The sequence below is a fragment of the Salvelinus namaycush genome, chromosome 22 (assembly GCF_016432855.1).
Source record: "Salvelinus namaycush isolate Seneca chromosome 22, SaNama_1.0, whole genome shotgun sequence".
Taxonomy (NCBI): Eukaryota; Metazoa; Chordata; class Actinopteri; order Salmoniformes; family Salmonidae; genus Salvelinus; species Salvelinus namaycush.
In genome coordinates, this window is record NC_052328.1 from 17,989,961 (window position 1) to 18,017,685 (window position 27,725).

At 43.1% G+C, this 27,725-nt stretch overlaps 1 protein-coding gene across 1 annotated transcript; it reads left to right on the plus strand.

Moving 5' to 3' along the window:
• Positions 1-496: 496 nt before the first annotated feature.
• ddx43 (DEAD (Asp-Glu-Ala-Asp) box polypeptide 43) lies at positions 497-27,717 on the plus strand. Its single transcript, XM_038960171.1, has 17 exons — positions 497-522; positions 797-912; positions 1,062-1,117; positions 10,248-10,371; positions 12,921-13,109; positions 13,274-13,355; positions 13,576-13,738; positions 14,861-14,979; positions 15,161-15,271; positions 15,506-15,647; positions 15,768-15,868; positions 16,045-16,132; positions 18,201-18,328; positions 21,401-21,510; positions 27,145-27,283; positions 27,424-27,511; positions 27,601-27,717. Exons 1-17 carry the CDS (start codon positions 497-499, stop codon positions 27,715-27,717), a joined length of 1,899 nt encoding a protein of 632 aa, XP_038816099.1.
• Positions 27,718-27,725: the final 8 nt, after the last annotated feature.

Below are 27,725 nucleotides of genomic sequence, written 5' to 3' on the forward strand. Positions count from 1 at the left end.
CCACTATGCAGTCTCCCTGTCATGACTTCAGTAAACCGTGGGTAGACAGAGGCCTTGTTCTTCCACCAGCTCAGAAGATATTTCAGAACGAATGTGTGTGCGCTTGAGCATTTAGGCCTATATTATTATTTCTTTTTTCGTTCTTTGAAGTAGTTAATTCTATTCATTTAAATATTTTGATTATTCATATCCTATTTTTTAAAATGTATTTATAAATAGATTCGGCTCTTCTTAAATGCATGCCGGCTCCCAACGTTACCTACAACTCGTTCGCTAACGACCCATCACTACCGTGGATCTTTTTCCAGTTGAATGTGGTAAATATCACCTTCCCACTTGTTTATGAACGTAGCATAATCTCACCCAGGGAGGAAGACAAAAACACGCAAAAAACAATCCTCCTAAAAAGTTTGGATGGTTTTTCATCCACCCCACTGAACTGCAAACAGCTGATTGTGTGAAAAATAGAAAGGTCACATAAAGGTCACAAAGCCGGATGTTAGGGAACACAATTGGCATCAGGTGAGATGATATCAAATTAGCTAGCCAGTTAACGTTCTTTCTCGTTTGTAATGTCAGACTGGGAGGAGGAAAACGATGTACCTACGCCTGCTATCACAGCACCACCCACAGATTGGAAGTCTTCGTGGAAAGGGAGTGCGAAGGAAAATGTGTGTTTTGGGGTGGGAAATGCAGGTGGTTTCAGAGCGCCAAGAGGGAGAGGGGATCCCAACGGTTCGCATTTTCAAAATTGGAGGGACAGCTATGGTTGCAACAACGACCGCGCGTTCTCCAGAAGTGGAGATCGTTATGCCTGTAGAGGTGAGCGCGGAGGCCGTGGCGCAGACGGTTCGGCTTCAACTCCGCCCGTCACTTTCACGGTGGAAAATACCTCAATTGGAAGGGTTATAGGTAGGTCACCAACAACAACATTCCTCACAACAAAGATGCTATGCAAATGCTAGCTAGTTAGCGAAATGTGTGAATTAGTTAGCTAGTTAGGAAAGTTAGCTTGGCAAGTCTTGCATGTGCACTAGTTCATGTTACGCTTAATTCAACAGGTCGCGGAGGAGCTAAAATACGTGAACTTGAAGAAACAAGTGGTGCACGAATCAAGGCAAGTAGCCAATTTGTAACTAGCTAGCCAATAGTAGAAAGTCGCAATGTATAGGTAGAATGTAGCCAACTTTAGCTAGCTAGTTATCTAACAAAAAGAATTGAGGCAAAGTGACTGACACCAACATGATCAAATCAAATTGTAACGTTATTTGTCACATGCCCCGAATACAACAGGTGTAGGTAGACCCCTTACCGTGAAATGCTTACATAGAAGCCATTAACCAACAATGCAGTAAAATAGAGTTAAGAAAATATTTTATAAATGGACTAAAGTAAAAAAAAGAAAAAGATATTCTAATAAATCTAAAAGTAACACAATAACGTTACATGTACATAACAATAACGAGGCTATATACAGGGGGTACCGAGTCAATGTGCGGGGTACAGTGGTTAGGTCTGAAATGTCAAGTAGTGATGCTAACTAGCTCTTTTGGAAAGAATGTGGTTGTTTGCTTTTTCTGGCTATCAAACCTAACCCCATGAAAGTTATTATTGCATTAGCATCGAATAGCCCCCGCGATATGCCACATTTCAGGCAAGTTAGGAACCAATTTACACAGACAGTTAGAAAGCAAAGGCCAACTTTTTCAAACAGAAATTTGCATCCTGTAGCACTAACTCCAAAAAGTTCTGGGACACTAAAGTCCATGGAGAATAAGAGAACCTCCTCCCAGCTGCCCACTACACTGAGGCTAGGAAACACTGTCACTATTTATAAATCCATGATAATTGAGAATTTCAATAAGCATTTTTCTACGGCTGGCCATGCTTTCCACCTGGCTACCCCTACCCTGGTCAACAGCCCTGTACCGCCCCCACAGCAACTTGCCCAAGCCTCCCCCATTTCTCTTTCACCCAAATCCTGATAGCTGATCTGAAAGAGCTGCAAAATCTGGACCCCTACAAATCAGCCGGGCTAGACATTCTGGACCCTCTCTTTCTAAAATTATCCGCTGAAATTGTTGCAACCCCTATTTATTTCGTATGGTCTGAGATCCCCAAAGATTGGACAGCTGCCTCAGTCATCCCCCTCTTCAAAGGGGGAGACACTCTAGACCCAAACTGCTACAGACCTATATCTATCCTAACCTGCCTTTCTAAGGTCTTCGAAAGCCAAGTTAACAAACAGATAACCGACCATTTCGAAACTCACCGTACCTTTTCTGCTATGCAATCTGCTTTCAGAGCTGGTCATGTGTGCACCTCAGCCACGCTCAAGGTACTAAACGATATCATAACCGCCATCGAAAAGAGACAATACTGTGCAGCTGTATTCATCGACCTGGCCAAGGCTTTCGACTCTGTCAACCACCACATTCTTATCGGCAAACTCAACAGCCTTAATTTCTCAAATGACTGCCTCGCCTGGTTCACCAACTACTTCTCAGATAGAGTTCAGTGTGTCAAATCGGAGGGCCTGTTGTCCGGACCTCTGGCAGTTTCTATGGGGGTGCCACAGGGTTCAATTCTCGGGCCGACTCTTTTCTCTGTATACATCAATGATGTCGCTCTTGCTGCTGGTGATTCTCTGATCCACCTCTACGCAGACGACACCATACTGTATACTTCTGGCCCTTCTTTGGACACTGTGTTAACTAACCTCCAAACGAGCTTCAATGCCATACAACTCTCCTTCCGTGGCCTCCAACTGCTCCTAAATGCAAGTAAAACTAAATGCATGCTCTTCAACTGATCGTTGCCCACACCTGCCTGCCCATCCAGCATCACTACTCTGGACGGCTCTGACTTAGAATATGTGGACAACTACAATACCTAGGTGTCTGGTTAGACTGTAAACTCTCCTTCCAGACTCACATTAAGCATCTCCAATCCAAAATTAAATCTAGAATCAGCTTCCTATTTCGCAACAAAGCACCATTCACTCATGCAGCCAAACATACCCTCATAAAACTGACTATCCTACCAATCCTTGACTTCGGCGATGTCATTTACAAAATAGCCTCCAACACTCTACTCAACAAATTGGATGCAGTCTATCACAGTGCCATCCGTTTTGTCACCAAAGCCCCATATACTACCCACCACTGCGACTTGTATGCTCTCGTTGGCTGGCCCTCGCTTCATATTCGTCGCCAAACCCACTGGCTCCAGGTCATCTAAGTCTTTACTAGGTAAAGCCTTGCCTTATCTCAGCTCACTGGTCACCATAGCAGCACCCACCCGTAGCACGCGCTCCAGCAGGTATCTCACTGGTCACCCCCAAAGCCAATTCCTCCTTGGCCGCCTTTCCTTCCAGTTCTCTGCTGCCAATGACTGGATCGAACTGCAAAAATCACTGAAGCTGGAGACTCATCTCCCTCTAACTTTAAGCACCAGCTGTCAGAGCAGCTCACAGATCACTGCAACTGTACATAGCCCATCTGTAAATAGCCCATCCAACTACCTCATCCCCTATACTGTTATTTATTTTGCTCTTTTGCACCCCAGTATCTACTTGCACACTTATCTTTTGCACATCTATCACTGCAGTGTTTAATGACTATATTGTCATTATTTCGCCACTATGGCCTATTTATTGCCTTACCTACCTTATCCTACCTCGTTTGTACACACTGTATATAGACTTTTTTCTATTGTATTATTGACTGCATGTTTGTTTATTCCATGTGTAACTGTTTGTGTCGCTTTGCTTTATCTTGGCCAGGTCGCAGTTGTAAATGAGAACTTGTTCTCAACTAGCCTACCTGGTTAAATAAAGGTGAAATAAAAAATTACTGAAACTCTGTTACCTTGATGAATGAACAATGTTAGTGAAAAGCTGTGAACAACAGTGCGTCATTAGCTAATAGCTAGCTCGTATAATAACGTTAGCTAGTAACTAGTTCATATGTAATATGAATGCATTTACCTGCCGAAACTCAATTGGCAATGCTAATTATTCATCAATATGTTTGCTTTTCCTAAATGGGTTTGCATTTTTTGTGACAAAATTGAAATGTAAAAAAATATATAGCATTTTAATAATTGAGTATGCATAATGCCTGCCAATTTCAGAAATGTCATGGTACTGTCCAGTACAACACTGACACGTTTTAAAAACTAAATGTAAATGCTTAAATGACATAATTTCTCATGTTTTACATTTCCTCATGACATGAATTGTGACAAAAAGAACATGAATTCTCAATTGCAATAGAAATAATTTTCTATACTCTGTGATTTAACTGTCATTCAAATGATCAATGAAATTCAATAAACCAATTGCAATGCTTAATTTGGCTTTTTTATTTCCCAATTGCTCCTTAGTGTTAATTTTTTTGATGTGTTAGACCTGTCAATCAAACAGTGGGTGGAGTTTTGGTAAGCAGAAGAGGTTGTCTTGCTAGCTATGCTCAGACAAATACCGGCGCTCTTAATTTCGTAAACTATTTCTGGATCAGAGGAAGCGGTGAAGCTGTACTATATACTGAATAATCTTTGCTATGCTGGCTAGGACAGCCAGTGAGCAAGGAGTTCGCAGGGGGAGACAGACTGGGCATGGTGCTTGCTACTAGCAACGATGGCTAGTATATGTAGTTAGCGATCTAGGTTAGAAACAGTGCCATTGGAAAGTATTCAGACCCCTTGACTTTTTCCACATTTTGTTGCGTTACAGCCTTATTCTAAAATGATTGCTGAGGCTTTTTAAAATGTTTTATCCCCAATCTACACACAGTACCCCATAATGACAAAGCAAAACAGATTTTTTGAAAACTCATTTACATAAGTATTCAGACCCTTTGCTATGAGAGACACACAAAATTGAGGTCAGGTGCATCCTTTTTCCTTTGATCATCCTTGATGTTTCTACAACTTGATTTGGAGTCCACCTGTGATTAAATTCAATTGATTGGAAATTATTTGGAAAGGCACACACCTGTCTATATAAGGTCCCGCAGTTGACAGTGCATGTTAGAGCAAAAATGAAGCCATGAGGTCGAAGGAATTGTCAGTGGCGCGCCGAGACAGGATTGTGTCGAGGGCACAGATCTGGGGAAGTGTACCAAAACAATTCTGCAGCATTGAAGGTCCCCAAGAACAGTGGCCTCCGTCATTCTTAAATGGAAGAAGTTTGGAACCACCAAGACTCTACCTAGAGTTGGCTGGCCGGCTAAACTAAGCATTCTGGGGAGAAGGGCCTTGGTCAGGGAGGTGACCAAGAGCCTGATGGTCACTCTGACAGAGCTCTAGAGTTCCTCTGTGGTGATGGTTGTCCTTCTGGAAGGTTCTCCCATCTCTGCAGCACTCCACCAATCAGGCCTTTATGCTAGAGTGGCCAGACGGAAGCCACTCCTCAGTAAAAGGCACATGACAGCCCACTTGGAGTTTGCCAAAAGGCACCTAAAGACTATGAGAAACCAAGATTTAACGCTTTGGCCTGAATGCCAAGTGTCACGTCTGGAGGAAACCTGGCACCATCCCTACGGTGAAGCATGGTGGTGGCAGCATCATGCTGTGGGGATGTTTTTCAGCGGCAGCGACTGGGAGACTAGTCAGGATCAAGGCAAAGATGAACGGCGCGAAGTTGTATTTTTAAGTACACAGATCTTTGTTGAAAACCTGCTCTAGAGCGCCCAGGACCTCAGACTGGGGTGAAGGTTCACCTTCCATCAGGACAATGACCCTAAGCACACAGCCAAGAAACGCAAGAGTGGTGTCTTTGAATGTCCTTGAGTGGGCCAGCCAGAGCCCAGACTTGACCCGATCAAACATCTCTGAAAATAGCTGTGCAGTGATGCTCCCCATCCAACCTGACAGAGCTTGAGAGGATCTGCAGAGAGAAGAATGAGAGAAACTTCCCAAATACAGGTGTGGCGAGCTTGTAGTGTCATACCCAAGAAGAATCGAGGCTGTAACCGCTGCCAAAGGTGCTTCAGCAAAGTACTGAGTAAAGGGTCTGAATACGTATGTAAATTTGATTAAAAAAAAAAAAAAAATCGAATAAAAAAAAAAATCAAACTTTTTGCTTTGTCATTGAGGTATTGTGTGTAGATTGATGATGACGGGAGGGGGCTGCGTCTGCTGGAGCTGCTGGGGTTGCTTGTACACAGCAATGACATCATAGTTTCCTGAGGGTTGAAATACGAAATAGATTAGTTGAAAGGCACACTGTCAGGTCTGGAGTAAATGAGCTAAAATGCTTTTCTTCCAAGTATTGCTTTTGTTGCCTTCATATCAGACCACAGGAACTCTGACTGGTTCCAGTCCATGTCATATATTATATAGATCTATCTTCCCCCTTACTGAGTCTGTGGTACTGTCCCCTGTGGGATAAAATTAAATACTGTAACGTGCAAATGAAAGCTTGACTTGCAAAATGTCACATACAAGAACTGTGGGGGAGGATCATGGGACTACAATATGAATAGAATTATTTTTATTCTACTGTGGACACTATGCCGCAGAGTAGCCCTTTTTTTATATTGAGGGAGTTTAATTAATCAGGAACTGGGTTCACAGGGCTATGTGACATGAATGGGCGAAAGCTGTGATGATGGAGCGCCCTGCTCAAATAGAACAGTAATCTGCGCTGCCAGGTTATGTTGTCAACAAGACGGCATGATTCATCATTCAGAAAACATATGTATTTTCCATAAAGTATATGTTAGAATTCTACTAGTTTTACTTGGGAAGGCAGATAAAGTACATATTAGTTTTTTTTACGAAGAGCATACACTTTGCATGTGAACACTGAATCCTAAATCGTTACTCCATGTTCTTCACATACTTAATTTTGTTTTGAGCCGACTTCTCTGTGGGCTTTAAACGGAGCACCCTGCTCTTACCCGGGAGGCAGCCCGGTTTTCAAAACAATCACTTTTCACCCGGTGCAATCTCCGGCCAGCTTAATTGAATCCCCTCATTGTTATATCACTGTAGCTCTCAGCTACAGGAATGGGCGTATAGGTGGTTAAGCGAGTACATGAGGGCTACATCTCAATTCTCCACCTTTCTCTTATGGTGTGCACTTGCAAACTCCATCATGGAAGTGTGCAAGTGCACACTTCGGGAGAATCGGGACAATTCTGCAACAAGTCCAAATCATTTGAGGACTGCATATGACAAAGGGTGCTCTTCACACGGTCTGTTCAGTGTGTGACAGTGTCTGAGTTACACAATCACTGTCAAGTAATGACTTGGAAACATACAGTACACAGTATCCACCTCTATGCTTAGTCTCTGCCTCTTATCTATCCAAGTAGTTAGTTGTACCTAATTTGGGATACTTACTTGTATATGTCCTACATGTGGGCAGGGAAGATGCCCTCCAGTGTTGTCCACCACTCCTCTCCTGCAGCCACATCTGGAACTCCGACAGTGAGAGAGCTGGGCAACCCCCCCCAAGAAAAAAAAGCAAAACAAAATGTTCTATCGTACGTGTGACGTTACACTATAGTTTCACATGCTTTCAGATAATTCCTTTGTTTTTGAATAGCAACATACCATTAGTGATCCCCTCTAGAGTAACTTTAGTGCAACAGCTTGCTAGCTATCTGGAAGGAGAATAAATAACCTTGCTAGCTAGTCATACAGCTACTTGTTCGAATGCACCTACTAAATGTGAAAGTACAAGACAAAAAAGCCACTTGCTGTACCTAAAGGTGTTCCACAATGGTGTCTTGTTGTGAAGCTAGACAGTGTCAGTGGGCTAGCTAGTTAACGTAAGCCAGTAACGGTAGCCAGTAATGCCTCTTCATAGCCAGCAAGCTACTATGTGGACACGTGCTCGTCGAACATCTCATTCTAAAATCATGGGCATTAATATGGAGTTGGTCCCCCCCTTTGCTGCTATAACAGCCTACACTCTTCTGGGAAGGCTTTCCACTAGATGTTGGAGCATTGCTGCGGGTGCTTGCTTCCATTCAGCCACGAGCTCCAATTCATCCCAAAAGTGTTTGATGGAGTTGAGGTCAGGACTCTGTGCAGGCAAGGTCTTCCCCACCGATCTCACCAAACCATTTCTGTATGGATGTCGCTTTGTGCACGGGGCATTGTCATGCTGAAACAGGAAAGGTCTTTCGCCAAATTGTTGCCACAAAGTTAGAATCACAGAATCGTCAAGAATGTCAAAACAGCCCCAGATCATTAGTCCTCCTCCACCAAACTTTACAGTTGGGACTATGCATTCGGGTAGGTAGCGTTATCCTGGCATCCGCCAAACCCAGATTCGTCCGTCGGACTGCCAGATGGTCAAGTGTGATTCCTCACTCCAGAGAACGTGTTTCCACAGTCCAATGGCGGCGAGCTTTATACCACTCTGGTGATCTTAGGCTTGTGTGTGGCTGCTCGGCCATGAAAACCAATTTCATGAAGCTCCCGACGAACCGTTCTTGTGCTAACGTTGCTTCCAGAGGCAGTTTGGAACTCTGTAGTGAGTGTTGCAACCGAGGACAGAAGATTTTTATGTGCTTCGGCACTTGGAGGTCTCGTTCTGTAAGCTTGTGTGGCCTTTCAACTTCACAATAACAGCACTTAAAGTTGACCGGGGCACCTCTAGCATGGCAGAAATCTGACAAACTGACTTTTTGGAAAGTTGGAATACTATGACAGTACCATGTTGAAAGTCACTGAGTCCTGCAATAAGGCCATTCTACTGCCAATGTTTGTCTAAGGAGATTGCATGGCTGTGTTCGGTTTTAAATACCTGTCAGCAACAGGCGTGGCTGTTATAGCCAAATCCACTAATTTAAAGGGGTGTCCACATACTTTTGTTTACATATATTAGCTAGCCACTAGTAGCTATCTGTGTCCCCTCCACTGAGCTTTATTGTTCCCTACCGCAAATTTCTCGTTCTTCTGTTGGGTCTCTCCTTGGCTGTTGTTGTCGGGACAGCCTAAAACTCCACCACGTCGATACAGCTTATACCGAAAATGACTTGCTAGCAGGCATAGGCAGCCTCTCTTCCTTACAGAAAACCCGTGCACAGTGATTGACAATCAACACAGGTCAAACAATAATGCAAATGAGGAAACGAAATAGCGAAATGAAGCATTACGATTCATTTATTTAATTTGATCATTTGAATTTTGAGTCTTAAACCCCACAGATGATGGAAAGGCAGTGTCAATTGAGAATTATTATTTTTGTCACAAGGAAATGAAATGGCAAATTGTTTTGTAAAGATTTGCCATTTTAAGCATTTAGATGTTTAAGTGTCAGTGTTGTACTGGATAGTACCATGGATGTAAAATATCAAACACACTTTGCTATTTTTCAAATTGGCAGACATTATGCATACCAGTCATGAAAATGATAATGCAATATATTTGTTATGCATTTTGTGACAATTCAAATTGAAATGCAATCTGTTTAGGTAAAGGAATTGTAAAAATGATATTGATTTATATTTTGCACATTTGCATTTCAAATTGAGTTTCGTAAGCTAAATGCTTGCATAGTATAATTAGCTATCTCTAAGAGTATGGGCTACCATTAGGCTAGACAACTAATCTCAACTCCATGATTTACGATAGAGTTGAGCGGTCACTATTGTGGGCGGACTGGAGCTCTGACGACACATAATGAAGTTTTTAACAATGTCATTTTTAAATGCGGGCTTTTTTTGGGGTTCTGAAATCCATTAAAAAAAAATATATATATAACTTAATTTTATGACCCCAGAGCTCCAGTCCGCAACATTCAAATCAATGGAGGCCAGAAAAGTGGTAAAAATCTGGAAAATTATATTGTGTCAGCTAGGCTGAATTCTGTGCCAGAATTAAGGCTACTGGCTATCTGACAGGCTCACTAACCTGTTGAACTCGTCATCTTTCTTCACGAATCCGCAGGACATAAAACAATCGAGGTAAGATTGATATCGATTTTCAGACATGACATTTCCTTTTTTAGTGTACGCTTTTTATATTAATTTGATTTGAAATGTCCTGTTTTACGCTTATTTCTGAGAGAAATATTTGAATCTCTGTGAAATGTCAATGGGGCACTGAGCTTAAACCAAGCTGTTTATTTTCAAACCCTTTTACACTTAATTCAGCTCGTGTCGTGCTAATTTTGCGAACTGCTGAAACAACTTTGAAGACAGTTCAAAGACACATTTTCTACACTGCACCTAATCAATTGCCCTCCCCCTGTAGAGTTAACCTCCCTGCATGTGTTTGTGTTGTAGATCAGCAAGGGGGACTATGAGGGTGAGGTGCAAATCTTTGGGAGCAGCAAGGTTCAGCAGAAGGCCCGAGAGATGATCGAGGAGTTGGTAGCCGGAGACAATGGCCCTGGGGGATTCCGCAGAGGTAAAACACACTTAAACCAATAGGAAAGGGAGAGAGCACTGAGTGTGGTACTGTAAACTGCAGATTGGACGGCGGTACATTCATGCTGCAAACAGCCCGTTCCATCTAATCCCAAAGATGCTATATTAGATTGAGGTCTGGGAACTGCTCATGCCACTCAAGTAAACTTAACTCTCATGTTCCAGGCATTGTTTTTCCACTCCTCAATTGTCCAGTGTTGGTGATTTCATGCCCATTGGAGCCGCTTCTTCTTGTTCTTAGTTGTAAGAGTGGGAACCCAGTGTGGTCTTTTGCTGCAATAGCCCATCCTTGACGAGGATCAACGAGTTGTGCCTTCTGAGATGCCATTCTGCACACCATTGTTATACTGCGCTGTTATTTGCCTGCCTGTTGGCTTGCACTATTCTTTCCATTCACCTTCGACCTCTCATCAACAAGCTGTTTTCGCCCACAGGAATGTCGCTTACTAGATGTTTTTTGTTAGTCACACCGTTCTCGGTAAACCCTAGACACTGTCGTATGTGTGTGAACAGGCCAGAAGGACGTTAGTTTGAGATACTGGATCCGGTGAGCCTGTTACCTACGATCATACTACGCTCAGTTGCCTAGGTCACTTGTTTTGCCCCTTCTAACGTTCAATCAAACAGTAACTGGATGCCTGTCTGCCTGCTTTATATGGCCAGCCACGTAACTCACTGTCTGTAGGAGCGATCCATTCTTGTGAATGGGGTGGTGTACCTAATAAACTGGCCGGTGAGTATGTGTTCTTGAAGGACCTCTTCAACTATAGCTTTTTGCATTTACTTTGATCTTGTCTTAAAGGCCACTTTTCAACTTTTAATTCGACCTCATTCGCTATCTCCAGCACCAAACCAGTGTCTACATATTTGAAAACAGCGTGTTAAAAATAAAGACATATATACACACACACACAGAGTACGAGTCAAATGTTTGTCCACCTACTCATTCAAGGGTTTTTCTTTTCTTTTTACTATTTTTGACATTGTAGAATGATAATGAAGGAAGACATCAAAACTAATAAATAACACATGGAATCATGTAGTAACCAAAAAAAGTGTTAAAAAAATGAAAATATATTTTCTATTCTTCAAAGTAGCCACCCTTTGCCTTGATGACAGCTTTGCACACTCGGCATTCTCTCAACCAGTTTCACCTGGAATGCTTTTCCAACAGTCTTGAAGGTGTTCCCACATATGCTGAACACTTGTTGGCTGCTTTTCCTTCACTCTGCGGTCCAATTGGCTTGAGGTTGGGTGATTGTGGAGGCCATGTCATCTGATGCAGCACTCGCATCACTCCTTGGTAAAATAACCCTTACACAGCCTGGAGGTGTGTTGGGTCATTGTCCTGTTGAAAAACAAATGATGGTCCCACTAAGCGCAAACCAGCTGGGATGGCGTATCGCTGTGGTAGCCATGCTGGTTAAGTGTGCCTTGAATTCTAAATAAATCAGTCCTCAGCAAAGCACCATCACACCACCACCTCCATGCTTCACGGTGGGAACCACACATGCGGAGATCATCCGTTCACCTACTCTGCGTCTCACAAAGACACGACGGTTGGAATCAAAAATCTCAAATTTAGACTCATCAGACCAAAGGACAGATTTCCACAGGTCTAATGTCCATTGCTAGTGTTTCTTGGCCCAAGCAAGTCTCTTCTTATTATTGGTGTCCTTTTAGTAGTGTTTTCTTTGCAGCTGATTTCACGCATTTCTCCACTGAACAGTTGGTTTTGAGATGTCGTTTTCTAGAACTCTGTAGCATTTATTTGGTCTGAAATTTCTGAGGCTGGTAACTCTAATGAACTTATCCTCTGCAGCAGAGGTAACTCTGGGTCTTCCTTTCCTATGGCGGTCCTCATGAGAAGCTAGTTTCATCATAGTGCTTGATGGTTTTTGCGACTGCAATTGAAAGTTTCAAAGTCCTTGAATGTCTTAAAATAATGATGGACTGTTTCTCTTTGCTTATTTGAGCTGTTCTTGCCATAATATGGACTTGGTCTTTTACCAAATAGCCCTATCTTCTGTATACCAACCCTACCTTATCATAACACAAGTGATGGGCTCAAACACAACCTCTACAGGATTGGTGGGTCCCCCTCGGGATGGTTGAGCTAACGTAGGCTAATGCGATTAGCATGAGATAGTAAGTAACGAGAATTTCCCAGGACATAGACATCTGATATTGTCAGAAAGCTTAAATTGTTGGCAATTTAACTGCAATGTCCAATTTACAGTAGCTATTATAGTGAAATAATACCGTGCTATTTTTTTGAGGAGCGTGCAGTTATGAACTTAGTTATTAATAAACCATTTGGGCAGTGGTTCATTTGATCAGTCTAAAACTTTGCACATACAATACAGTCATCTAGTGGCCAAAATCAAAATTTCGCATGGGCTGGAATAATACATATGGCATTTCAAAGATGATGGTACAAAAAAAATGCAAAACAACTGTATTGTCCGGTGAACGACACTACTAGTTCTTCAGACTGAGTTTGTCTTTGTGTATTGCATTCTCTCTCAGAACCTGGGTGTGATGGAGGATTTGGGGTTAGAGGTGGAAGATTTGGGGGTGCTGGTGGCGGAGGCAGGAGCAGCTCCATCTGGTCAGCTGCAGCCCTGCAGGCGTCTGTGGAGGACAATCCTCCACAGGCCATCAACTGGGTCTCCATGAGGGCCAACCGGCACAAATACGAGGAGTTGAAGTGGCAGGGTGAGTGGGGGAGATGCACGCACGCACAACACACACCGGGACTGTGTCACTGTTGATTGACAACTGTTCCTACACTTGATTCTCCTGTGTTCTTACATGACAGTATTCTGATTGATCGAGTTCTTAGTGGCTGAATAGAACGTTTTGATTTGGGATCCCTGCAGATCTCCCACCTCTGAAGAAGGATTTCTACTTTGAGTCAGAGATTGTAGCCAGTCGGTGTGAAGAGGAAGTAAAGGCATGGAGGTAAGTTGGGGACGAGGGCTTAATTTTGTCTCAATGGAGGTATATTTCTTGTCCAGCAGAGGATGCTGTTTATCTATCCACTTTCTGAGTTCAATTTTATTTTATTTTTTCTGCTCAGTAAAATGTTATCAACTCTTCTCAGTAGACTTTGGTTTTGTACCAACCTACATGAAAGCAAAGTAACTATATTCCTGACTAATTCCACCCTCTCTTCCCGTAGGAAAGCGAATAACGACATCTTTGTGGATGACCTGAAGGAGGGAGAAGGGGAGAAGCGTTCCTTTCCCAACCCTGTGGTCACGTTCGACGAAGCCTTCCTGCGCTATCCTGGGATCATGGAGAATATTGTCAGAGTCGGCTTCGCCAAGCCAACTCCTATCCAGGTCCTTATTCAATCAGAGTCCAACCTCCCCTCCAAAACCTTAGTGTTGTTTGTATACAATCTTTGACCGTCTCTGAGCAAAGACTTGAGTGATTTTCACTGACCAATTTAGATGAGCAATACACTCCAAATTGAACTGACCAATATAGTGCACTCACTCCATGCCCTTCAAGTTGGAGCATGATGGAAGCGGTTCAACTAAGCTAACATATGGAATTGACTTAAGATGTTGATACCATGCATCATTTCGCCATTATATTGTAGTACCCCTTTAGTTATCAAAATAAATATTTAGTTTCAAAATATTGAATATGACCTTTACTACTATAGCCCATAGAAACGCATTGAATAACACATTCATAAATGGCAAAAAGACAGTCAGTTAATAAGGTTTTGAAGTGTCTGTCCTATATCTAGGAGATTTAAGACATATGTGTTTTTTGGGACATATTTAACCCCAACAAAATGTTGGCTACATTACAGTTGATGATTTACAATAACTTAATGGGTACATTACAGTTGATTTCCTGCAAAATATAGAAATGAAAAGCACTATGGATTAAGAGAATTAGAAAATAATACTTCCCAATTCTCTACTTCCTCAAAGTGTTTACTTGTTCACTTTCCTTCACTGATTGAATTAAAAGGAAATGGCTGGTATTAGAAATATGTTGGAAACTCTATCCCATGCCTCCACCAATCTAATATGTTTACATTTGTGGGAAATAGTGAACGTGTACATAATTCAGTAGACATTTTGGCGCTGGCAAAAAAAAGGCATTTCGTTATACTTGTTCACTTGACATTGAAACTTTAAATGTGAAAGATGTTATTGGGAAACGCCCTTTTGAAGCTCACTGAACAACATTTTTTCAGAGGTCTATGCCTGCTATTTGATGACTCATAGCTTACTGTTGTCTGTAGTTATTTTCAGTATGCATGCACTGAGTTTCTGTTACGCCTCTGTTATTCACATGGTCTTTATTGTGAGAAAATATTTAGTTTTCGCTAACAATAAATCCACTACTGTGATGCCACATTTGATACTTAGTACCATACACAGTTGCACTATAACTCCCATGTTGTCAGTGTCATTCCCATGACAGTTGTCCCCCTGTCCCAGTCTCAAGCCTGGCCCATGTCGCTGAAAGGAGATGACCTGATCGCGATCGCCCAGACAGGCACAGGGAAGACACTGGCCTATCTCCTACCTGGCTTCATTCACATGGATGGCCAGCCAGTGTAAGTTTTTACCACCGTACTGGTATTTCTTCCAGCCATGCGTCTTTCACACAATTGCTCATTCCAAGATTGACCCCTACCCCTAATGGTCATGTGTAGTTCAGAAATAATGGGATAGGCATTCTTTACATTTTGTGGGTGTGTGGCATTTTTTACATTTGTGCCTGTATGGTTTACACAGAAAACGTGATAAGCAGGACGGCCCTGGTATGCTTGTTCTGACTCCCACTAGAGAGCTGGCTCTGCAGATTGAGTCAGAGTGCAACAAGTACAGCTACAAGGGCTTCAAATGGTACCATACGTGCTCCTAACACTGTATAGAATTATCATACTAGGGCTTTAACAAGCACCACATCTATTCTACTGTACTAACACCATAATACACACTAGCTTATTGAGGTACCATACCTATATTACTAACGCTACTTATGAAACCACAAGGGCTTCAAGAGATCGCATCTATACTATGACCTACAGGTGAGATGTCTGCATGTAGAGCTTCCCCCTCTGTGTTGTCTCTGTGTAGTGTGTGTGTCTATGGAGGTGGAGACCGCAGGGCCCAGATCAAAGCGATCTCAGCTGGAGTAGACATTGTGATCGCCACGCCTGGCCGGCTTAACGACCTGCAGATGAACGAGCTGATCAACCTGCGTTCCATCACCTACCTGGTGTGTGTGTGGGGGGGGGGCAGTGGTGAGAATGTGTATGCGCACAACTGTATTTGTGCGTGGCTTTGTATATTGCTGGTAGCGTGTGAGCATGTGTGTAACTGGGGGTTTTTGTGTTAGGTGCTGGATGAGGCAGACAGGATGCTTGACATGGGCTTTGAGCCTCAAATCATGAAAATTCTTCTGGACGTCCGTCCGGACAGGCAGACTATGATGACCAGGTAAAAGGACCCTAAGATGCGAACACCCCGTTACTTCAGACGGACTACAACTGTATCAACGTTCAGTTCCACAGTGTATATAGCTCATCTGTTTTGTAAGAGTTAAATGCATACCATTCTTTTGTTGATCTTTGCCCATCTTAATGTCTTGTCTCTTCTCCGATTGGCTGATTCAGTGCCACCTGGCCCACGGGAGTGAGGCGATTGGCCAAGACGTACCTGAAGAACCCCATGATGGTGTATGTGGGAACTCTGGACCTGGCTGTGAGTGGAGCTAATGCTTCTGCTGCTCATTCCAAATAAATAAGAAATGAATGGGATGTGTTAAGACCTAGGCCGGGATTCAATCTGATCAAGAGTTATATGTATTGTGGCTTTTAAAGGCAATTTCCGATTTAAGTGGACATGCTGCGTTTACTGTGAATGGGATCTCTGCGAACGCGGGAACATTTTTAAAGCCGCAATGCCTATAACTCACAATTGGATTGATTGCAAGCCCTGGCTTATTCCGAGGTGCTTAGTCCGCGGTGCTAAAGGAGCTCCTTAAACTTGACACAAAAAAGCCATCTGAGTCAGATGGTTTAGACCCTATCTTCTTTAAGATTGCTGCCCCTATCATCGCAAAGCATATCTCTGACCTTTTTAACATGTCTCTCCTTTCTGGGGAGGTTCCCATTGCTTGGAAGGCAGCCACAGTTTGTCCTTTATTTAAAGGGGGAGATCAAGCTGATCCTAACAGTTATAGGCCTATTTCTATTTTGCCCTGTTTACAAAAGTGTTGGATAAACTTGTCAATAATCAACTGACTGGTTTTCTTGATGTCTATAGTATTCTCTCGGGCTTGCAATCTGGTTTCCGCTCAGGTTATGGATGTGTCACTGCAACCTTAAAGGTCCTCAATGATGTCACCATTGCCCTTGATTCTAAGCAATATTGTACTGCTATTTTTATTGACTTGGCCATAGCTTTTTATACGGTAGACCATTCCATTCTTGTGGGCCGGCTAAGGAGTATTGGTGTCTCTGATGGGTCTTTGGCCTGGTTTGCTAACTACCTCAAAGAGTACAGTGTATAAAGTCAGAAAATCTGCTGTCTCAGCCACTGCCTGTCACCAAGGGTGTACCCCAAGGCTCGATCCTAGGCACCACGTTCTTCTCAATTTACATCAACAACATAGCTCAGGCAGTAAGAAGCTCTCTCATCCATTTATATACAGATGATAGTCTTATACTCAGCTGGCCCCTTCCCGAATTGTGTTAAACACTCTACAACAAAGCTTTCTTAGTGTCCAACATGCTCTCTCTGCCCTTAACCTTGTTCTGAACGCCTCCAAAACAGATGTCATGTGGTTTGGTAAGAAGAATGCTCCTCTTCCGTGTTATTACTACCTCTGAGGGTTTAGAGCTTGAGGTAGTCACCGCATACAAGTACATGGGAGTATGGCTAGACGGTGTACTGTCCTTCTCTCAGCACATATCAAAGCTGCAGGCTAAAGTTAAATCAAGACTTGGTTCCTCTATCGTAATCGCTCCACTTTCACCCAAGCTGCCAAACTATCCCTGATTCAGATGACCATCCCACCCATGCTAGATTACGGAGACATAATTTATAGATCGGCAGGTAAGGGTGCTCTCGAGCGGCTAGATGTTCTTTACCATTCGGCCATCAGATTTGCCACTGCACTCTATACTCCTCTGTAAACTGGTCATCTGTATACCCTCTTAGGCCTCACTCCCCCCCTATCTGAGATCTACTGCAGCCCTCATTCTCCACATACAATACCCGTTCTGCCAGTCACATTCTGTTAAAGGTCCCCAAAGCACACATCCCTGGGTCGCTCCTTTTCAGTTCGCTGCAGCTAGCAACTGGAACGAGCTGCAACAAACACTCAAATTGGACAGTTTTATCTCAATCGCTTCATTCAAAGACTCAATCATGGACACTCTTACTGACAGTTGTGGCTGCTTTGTATGATGTATTGTTGTCTCTACCTTCTTGACCTTTGTGCTGTTGACTTTGCCCAATGTTTGTACCATGTTTTTGTGTTTCTACCATGTTGTCATGTGTCGCTACCATGCTGTGTTGTCTTAGGTCTCTATGTAGTGTTGTATCTCTCGTTGTGATGTGTGTGTTGTCCTATATTTATATTGTTTTAATTTTTTTAATCCCAGGCCCCCGTCCCCGCAGGAGGCCTTTTGCCTTTTGGTAGGCCGTCATTGTAAATAAGAATTTGTTCTTAACTGACTTGCCTAGTTAAATAAAAAATATTAACAGCACTCATGTTTGTCCCTGCCCAACCTAATAATCTGTAGGTTTCTCTCTACTCTCTCAGGCTGTGAACACAGTGCAGCAGACTGTTCTCTTTTGTCAAGACGAAGAGAAGAAGGCCTATCTCTTCAACTTTGTCCACAACATGGAGCCTGAGGACAAAGTGCTCATCTTCGTAGGCAAGAAGATAATGTGAGTGTTGCCCTGCACCCCTCTGTTCTCTCCTTGTTATATGTCCAATGTCAACAAGACATTGATGGTCAGCGAGACATTGAGAAAACTAGAGATAATCCCTAGTCTGATTCTAGAGGCACTTCATGTATATTTGACAGAATTACGTAGGTATAAGATTGGATAGGTGTAAAAAAAAATCAGGAAAGAAATCCCTGGCAAAAATCGAAGTAAACACTTTGTTTTCAGAGGATTTTAAAATGACCTAATTACTTTTATCAAAATTAAGTGCTTTATATGATGTGTGTTATTTTTCATACAGTTCTTTAGAAGAATAATTGCATGTCAAATGTCTGGCACCCCTGCAGTTAACTTTTAAAACATATGTCCCCCTTAGAATATAGTTGAATAGCCTTGGTGTAATGGATATTGTAGTAGCTCCACCTTGCTTCTGATAGGTTAAGTGGACTTTTCACAAGGGCGAAAAGAGGTAAGAGTTCTACCCATCGCATATGTCCAAGTCAGCAAAACAACATGATGGGTGAACTGAGGAAAATAAATGACCAAAACTGGAGAGAGATTGCCAAGTCATTATTTTAGCAGTTATTGTATCTGATTCTGGCACTCGTTATATTTGTATTTATTATGGATCCCCATTAGCTGCTGCCAAAGCAGCAGCTACTCTTCCTGGGGTCCAGCAAAATGAATACAGTTTATGCAATAAAAAAAAAAAAATACAATACATTCACAGATTTCACAACACACTGTGTCCTCAGGCCCCTACTCCACCACTACCACACATCTAAAGTACTAAATCCATGTGTATGTATAGCGCGTATGTTATTGTGTGTATGCATGTGTCTGTGCCAATGTTTATGTTGCTTCACAGTCCCCGCTGTTCCATAAGGTGTTTTTTTTAATCTGTTTTTTAAATGTAATTTTACTGCTTGCGTTATATGGCCTCTCCTCTGTCCTCTCTTGCTTCCTCTTGCTTGAAATGAGACGGTCCTTCTCCACTCGCGTGTCATTGGGCAAATGACATTTACAGGGCTGGGTCCCAAAATAATAACGTTTACAGGGCTGGGTCCCAAAAAAATGTTGTTTACAGGGCTGGGTCCCAAAATAATGACGTTTACACGGCTCGGTCACAAAATAAATGTGTAAAATGATCAAAACAATTTCAGTTAGTTATGCAAGACATTTTATAGATGAAACAATAAGTAGACTATTGCTTTTAAATGTGCATGGTTTTTCTCCTGTGACGAAACACAACTGAGTCGGGGGATGTGGCATATTTCTAAACTCTTCTGCGGTAGGATACACGTGAGTATCCTCAATGAAAGGTGGCTATACACTTCTGTTTGCCTACTAATGAAATGACACACTCCTCGACCACTTACTGGTTTCCGGGTCTCGGAGGAGAAGACTAAGGATGCTTTTTTTGCCCAAACGAGAGAACCTGTATGACTCAACTGTGTATGCAGCAGCCCACACTGGTTTGATTTAGACAGTGGGTGTCCCAACCTACCCCTCCAGGCTGTTTCGTACAGACTGAGCACTGTTTTGAGGTGTGGCTTTTATTTGCGCTTCCAGGAAAACAAAACACAGGCTATGTTTTAGTTATGTTTTCCTGGCACCACACTGCCAGGTCGCTGACCTCCTACCTGTAAAGCTTTCTCACTGACTGTAAGGCAGGGCTCCATTGTGCAACCATTTAGTCACATTATGCGACACTTTGATTTGGCTGTGCGAGTTCGATTTTTAATTGTTCTCACAGGTGCAAGCTGCAAATTCTAGCTGGACACTTCTGTCAAAACATTTGTTCTATTTGGGGGGTGGCTAAAACCATCATTTGGTCAAACTGTAAGCTGCAGTGCATTAATATCCTGATTCCTGCATGAAGGTGTCTGCCCTAACCCAAAATGCAAACATGGGGAAACCCAGTTTTGAAAGTAGCTACTGTTGTAATGGTGGGAGAGAGGAGGATCTCATCTTTATGTAGGTATTCCATTTATTTCTCATATCTCAACATTTTTTACTGAAGTACAGTGCTTTCATAAAGTATTCCCACCTTTTTGACTTTCCACATTTTGTTGTTACTGTCTGAATTTAAAATGGAGATAATTTTTTTTGTCACTGGCCTACACACAATGTCAGTGGAATTATGTTTTTTGGCATTTTTTACAAAATGTTATGGCAAGCCTAAAGTTCAGGAGTAAAAATTGGCTTAAATCACACAATAACTTGCATGTACTCACTGTGTGCAATAATTGTGTTTAACATGATTTTTGAATGACTACCTCATCTTTATACCCCACACCTACAGTGCATTTGCAAAGTATTCAGACTCCTTCACTTTTCCACATTTTATTACAGCCTTATTTTAAATGTATTACAAAAACATGTAGGACAGTATATACTAAAGTAGATCCACTGTAGATTATTTCACATTGATATCACAGTAGCTAATTAGAGTTGATTTGATTTATGTTCTTCACATCTTATTTTATTATTGTTGTTTATACACCTTGTGGGTGGGGGCAATTGTTAAAAAAATGGGAGAAGACTAGTGTTTTGTAGTTGAGTTCAGCATTCTACAGTATAAAGAATATATCACTACGTTGCCAGAGAAGTTGAAGACATTGTTTCCCTTCAATAAAATGCATTCAAAACTACTTTCTGCACATTTCTGCTACTTTCTTAGGCTATATAAGAACTATCTCTTGCAAAAAAATGTTTACACCTATGCAGTACCTTTAGCAATAATAATAAACCTCTACTTTAGTAAAGAAAACAATTATGACAGGTGTGTTGTAATAAAAACGAGTGGTGTCCACTGATTAAATGCAGTCTTTCTGCATTGTGAAGAGGGAAAACCCAGATATTCACAAAGTTTGTGATGAATGACAGGTTGTTTCTTCAAGCAAAATAGATTTGGGGTTTAAAATTCAATTAAGCTGCTTTATTTTAGGGGTTTCGTGAAGGCGGGTCATTTTTTACCCTTAGGACAAGGGGAGTATACAGAATGTTAAGACTACACAAGGGTTAATCAATCACCAAGTACTAGAAGGTTTTCTGATTTCTTACCAAAAGGTGTGACGACCTGTCCAGTGACATGTGTCTGCGGGGCCTGGCAGTACAGAGTCTTCATGGGGACCGGGAACAGTGTGACCGCGAGGAGGCGCTCAAGGACTTCAAAGAAAGTAGGTTGATAAGTAATCCCTAACCACTGATTTGAGGTCAGTGGTCCTCTGGAGCTCAGTTGATGGAGCATGGCTCTTGCAACGCCAAGATAGTGAGTTCGATTACTGGGACCACCGATATGTAAAAAATTATACACACATGACTGTAAGTCACTGGATAGAACCGTCTGCTAAATGGCATATACAGTTGAAGTCGGAAGTTTACATACACCTTAGCCAAATACATTTAAACTCAGTTTTTCACAATTCCTGACATTTAATCTGAGTAAAAATTCCCTGTTTTAGGTCAGTTAGGATCACCACTTTTATTTTAAGAATGTGAAATGTCAGAATAATATAATTATTTCAGCTTTTATTTCTTTAATCACATTCCCAGTGGGTCAGAAGTTTACATACACTCAGTTAATATTTGGTAGCATTGCCTTTAAATTATTTAACTTGGGTGAAATGTTTTGGGTAGCCTTCCACAATAAGTTGGGTGAATTTTGGCCTATTCCTCCTGACAGAGCTGGTGTAACTGAGTCAGGTGTGTAGGTCTCCTTGCTCACGCACGCTTTTTCAGTTCTGCCCACAAATGTTCTATGGGATTGAGGTCAGGGCTTTGTGATGGCCACTCCAATACCTTGACTTTGTTGTCCTTAAGCCATTTTGCTTGCTTCAATATATCCACATAATTTTCCTTCTCATGATGCCATCTATTTTGTGAAGTGCACCAGTCCCTCCTGCAGCAAAGCACCCCCACAACATGATGCTGCCACCCCCGTGCTTCACGGTTGGGATTGTGTTCTTCGGCTTGCACGCCTCCCCCTTCTTCCTCCAAACAAAACAATGGTCATTATGGCCAAAAAGTTATATTTTTTGTCTCATCAGACCAGAGGACATTTCTCCAAAAGTATGATCTTTGTCCCCATGTGCAGTTGCAAACCGTAGTCTGGCTTTTTTTATGGCGGTTTTGGAGCAGTGGCTTCTTCCTTGCTGAGCGGCCTTTCAGGTTATGTCGATATAGGACTCGTTTTACTGTGGATATCGATACTTTTGTACCTGTTTCCTCCAGCATCTTCACTAGGTCCTTTGCTGCTGTTCTGGGATTGATTTGCACTTTTCGCACCAAAGTACGTTCATCTGTAGGAGACAGAACGCGTCTCCTTCCTGAGCGGTATGATGGCTGCGTGGTCCCATGGTGTTTATACTTGTTCTTGTACTTGTTTTACTCGTTTATACTGCGTACTATTGTTTATATAGATGAACAAGGTACCTTCAGGCATTTGGTAATTGCTCCCAAGGATGAACCAGATTTGTGGAGGTCTACAATCTTTTGTCTGAGGTCTTGGCTGATTTCTTTTGATTTTCCCATGATGTCAAGCAAAGAGGCACTGAGTTTGAAGGTAGGCCTTGAAATACATCCACAGGTACACCTCAAATATTGTCAATTAGCCTATCAGAAACTTCTAAAGTCATGACATCATTTTCTGGATTTTTCCAAGCTGTTTAAAGGCACAGTCAACTTAGTGTATGTAAACTTCTGACCCACTGGAATTGTGATACAGTGAATTATAAGTGAAATAATCTCTGTAAACAATTGTTGGAAAAATTACTTGTGTCATGCATAAGGTAGATGTCCTAACCGACTTGCCAGAACTATAGTTTGTTAACAAGTAATTTGTGGAGTGTTTGAAAAACGAGTTTTAATGTATATTTAAAGCTGGGGTAGCCAACCCTCCTGGAGAGCTACTGGGGTTGCAGGCTTTCGCCTCAACCCCGTTGTAACGCACCTGATTTCACTATTCAAGGTTCTGGTGTGCAGCTAATTAGTAGAATCGGGTGTGCTAGATTAGGGTTGGCTCCTGTAGGAGATTAGCTCTCCAGGAGGTGGATTAAGTGTCCTCCTGGAGAAGTCAGGCATGTAGAGTGCATCATATTAACTAGTCATCTCAAATCAAATGTTATTTGTCACATACACATGGTTAGCAGATATTAATGCGAGTGTAGCGAAATGCTTGTGCTTTGTGTTCTGACCATGCAGTAATATCTAACAAGTAATCTAACAATTTGGCAACAACTACCTTATACAAACAAGTGTAAAGGAATGAATAAGAATATGTACATAAAAAATATATGAATGAGTTATGGCCGAACGGCATAGGCAAGATGCAGTAGATGATATAGAGTACAGTATATGAGATGAGTAATGTAGGGTATGTAAACATTATATTAAGTGGCATTGTTTAAAGGGGCTAGTGCTACATTTATTACATACATTTTTCCATTATTAAAATGGCTAGAGTCGGTATGTTGGCAGCAGCCACTCAATGTTAGTGATGGCTATTTAACAGTCTGATGGCCTTGAGATAGAAGCTGTTTTTCAGTCCCTGCTTTGATGCACCTGTACTGACCTCGCCTTCTGGATGATAGCGGGGTGAACAGGCAGTGGCTCAGGTGGTTGTCCTTGATGATCTTTTTGGCCTTCCTGTGACATCGGGTAGTATAGGTGTCCTGGAGGGCAGGTAGTTTGCCCCCTGTGATGCGTTGTGCAGACCGCACTACCCTCTGGAGAGCCTTACGGTTGTGGGCGGAGCAGTTGAGGTACCAGGCGGCGATACAGGATGCTCTCGATTTTGCATCTGTAAAAGTTTGAATGTTTTTGGTGACCAGCCGAATTTCTTCAGCCTCCTGAGGTTGAAGAGGCGCTGCTGCGCCTTCATCGCACTGTCTGTGTGGGTGGACCATTTCAGTTTGTCCGTGATGTGTACGCCGAGGAACTTAACTTTCCACCCTCTCCACTACTGTCCCGTCGATGTGGATAGGGGGCTGCTCCCTCTGCTGTTTCCTGAAGTTCACGATCATCTCCTTTGTTTTGTTGACATTGAGTGTGAGGTTATTTTCCTGACACCACACTCCGAGGGCCCTCACCTCCTCCCTGTAGGCCGTCTCGTCGTTGTTGGTAATCAAGCCTACCACTGTAGTGTCGTCTGCAAACTTGATGATTGAGTTGGAGGCGTGCATGGCCATGCAGTCATGGGTGAACAGGGAGTACAGGAGAGGGCTGAGAACGCGTCCTTGTGGGCCCCAGGGTTGAGGATCAGCGGGGTGGAGATGTTACCTACCCTCACCACCTGGGGGCGACCCATCAGGAAGTCCAGGACCCAGTTGCACAGGGCGGGGTCGAGACCTAGGGTCTCGAGCTTAATGACGAGTTTGGAGGGTACTATGGTGTTAAATGCTGAGCTGTAGTCGATGAACAGCATTCTTACATAGGTATTCCTCTTGTCCAGATGGGTTAGGGCAGTGTGATTGCGATTGCGTAGTCTCTGGACCTATTGGGGTGGTAAGCAAATTGGAGTGGGTCTAGGGTGTCAGGTAGGGTGGGGGTGATATGGTCCTTGACTAGTCTCTCAAAGCACTTCATGATGACTGAAGTGAGTGCTACGGGGCGGTAGTCATTTAGCTCAGTTACCTTAGCTTTCTTGGGAACAGGAACAATGGTGGCCCTCTTGAAGCATGTGGGAACAGCAGACTAGGATAAGGATTGATTGAATATGTCCGTAAACACACCAGCCAGCTGGTCTGCGCATGCTCTGAGGACACGGCTGGGGATGCCGTCTGGACCTGCAGCCTTGCGAGGATTAACACGTTTAAATGTTTTACTCACGTTGGCTGCAGTGAAGGCGAGCCCGCAGGTTTTGGTAGCGGGCCGTGTCAGTGGCACTGTATTGTCCTCAAAGTGAGCAAAGAAGTTGTTTAGTTTGTCTGGGAGCAAGACATCAAGATATGGGGCATATCATTATGCAGGTGCACCTTGTGCTGGTGACAATAATAGGTCACTCTAAAATGTGCAGTTTTGTCACACACCACAATGCCATAGGTGTCTCAAGTTGAGGGAGTGTGTAATTGGAATGCTGACTGCAAGAATGTCCACCACAGCTGTTGCCAGAATTGAATGTCCATTTCTCTACCCTAAGCCACCTCCAACGTTGTTTTAGAATTTGGCAGTACGTCTAACTAGCCTAACAACCGAAGATCACGTGTAGCCACGCCAGCCCAGGACCTCCACCTTGTTTCACCTGCAGGATCATCTGAGACCAGCCACCTGGACAGCTGATGAAACTGGATTATTTATGTCTGTAATAAAGCCCTTTTTGGGGGAAAAACCTATTCTAATTGGATGGGCCTGGCTCCCAACTGGGTGGGCCTATGCCCACCCATGGCTGCACCCTGCCCAGTGTTGTGAGATCCATAGATTAGGGCCTAATGCATTTATTTCAATTGACTGATTTCCTTATATGAACTGTAACTCAGTAAAATCAATGAAATTGTTGCATGTTGGGTTTTATATATTTCTTTAGCTATAGAAAGATAACACAATGAATAAATACACAATGAGTACATGGGGTTCCAACTCCATGTGCAGGGGTCGGAGGTAATTGAGGTGTATATGGCGACCAAAATCATGGACATTAATGTGGAGTTGGTCGCCCCCCCCCCCCTATTTTTGCTGCTATAACAGCCTCAACACTTTTGGGAAGGTTTTCCACTAAATGTTGAAACATTGCTGTGGGGACTTGCTTCCATTCAGCCACGAGCATTAGTGAGGTCGGGCACTGATGTTGTGTGATTAGGCCTGGTTCGCAGGCGGTGTTCCAATTCGTACCAAAGGTGTTCAATGGGGTTGAGGTCAGGGCTCTGTGTAGGCCAGTCAAGTTCTTCCACACTGATCTCGATAAACAATTTCTGTATGGATCTCGCTTTGTGTACGGGGGCATTATCATGCTGAAACAGGAAAGGGCCACCCCCAAACTGTTAAACAAATTTGGAAGCACAAAATCATCTAGAATGTAATTGTATGCTGTAGCGTTAAGATTTCGAACTAAGGGCCCGAACCATGAAAAACAGCCCCAGACCATTTATTAGTCCTCCACCAAACTTTAGTTGGCACTATGCATTCGGGCAGTTAGCGTTCTCTTGGCATCCGCCAAACACAGATTAGTCTGTCGGATGTCAGATGGTGAAGCGTGAAGCGTGATTCATCTCCCCAGAGAACACATTTCCACTGCTCCAGAGTCCAATGGCAACGTGTTTTACACCACTCCAGCCGATGCTTGGCATTGCATGTGGTGATCTTAGGCATGTGTGGCTGCTTGGCCATGGAACTCTATTTTCATGAAGCTCCCGACAACAGTTATTGTGCTGACGTTGCTTCCAAAAGCAGTTTGGAACTCTGTAGTGAGTGTTGCAACCGATGACCAGAGTTTTTACGTGCTACATGCCTCAGCACTCTTTCGTTCTGTGAGCTTGTGCCCTACCACTTCGCAGCTGAGCCGTTGTTGCTCCTAGACGTTTCCACTTCACAATAACAGCACTTACAGTTGACCGGCGCAGCTCTAGCAGGGCAGAAATTTGACGAATTTACTTGTTGGAAAGGTGGCGTCCTATGATGGTGCCACATTGAAAGTCAGAGGTCTACAGTATGGGCCATTCTGCGGCCAATGTTTGTCTATGGAGAGTGCCATGGGTGTGTGCTCGATTTTATACACCTGTCAGCAACCTGTGTGGCTGAAATAGCCGAATCCACTAATTTGAAGGGGTGTCCACATACCTTTGGCCATGTAGTGTATGTACGTGTGTGTTTTGCCATAGGTGTTGTCCGTATCCTAGTGGCCACTGACCTGGCCTCCCGAGGGCTGGACGTCACAGACATCACACACGTCTTCAACTTTGACTTCCCACGCAACATTGAAGAGTATGTGCATCGCGTGGGTCGCACGGGCCGGGCAGGGTGAGTGTGTGTGTGGGTCTCCTTTCTCTACCTGAGCTGTTTCAAGAGATATCAGCATGTTTCTTCACTAATTGTCGAATATTTTTTTTCTGATGTGTCATTGACAGTTTAACATTTTTTCCTCTTCTCATAACTGGTAGACGCTCTGGGGCCTCTATCACCTTGGTAACGAGAGGAGACTGGAGGAAGGCTGCTGACCTGATCCCCATCCTGGAGAGGTCTGGACAGGTACTCTGCTCGCTCTCACACACAAGAGACAGAATTCACATTGTCTAACAAATGAGACATATTTGGATTGAACCTGAATCCCTGTGTAGGAGGTACCTGATGAGCTGGTGCTCATGGCGGAGAGATACGAGAAGCACAAGCGAGAGAAGGAGATGTACGGCCCCAGAGGAGGAGGGGGAAGAGGAGTAAGAGACAGGAGAGTCTAACTAAGCCA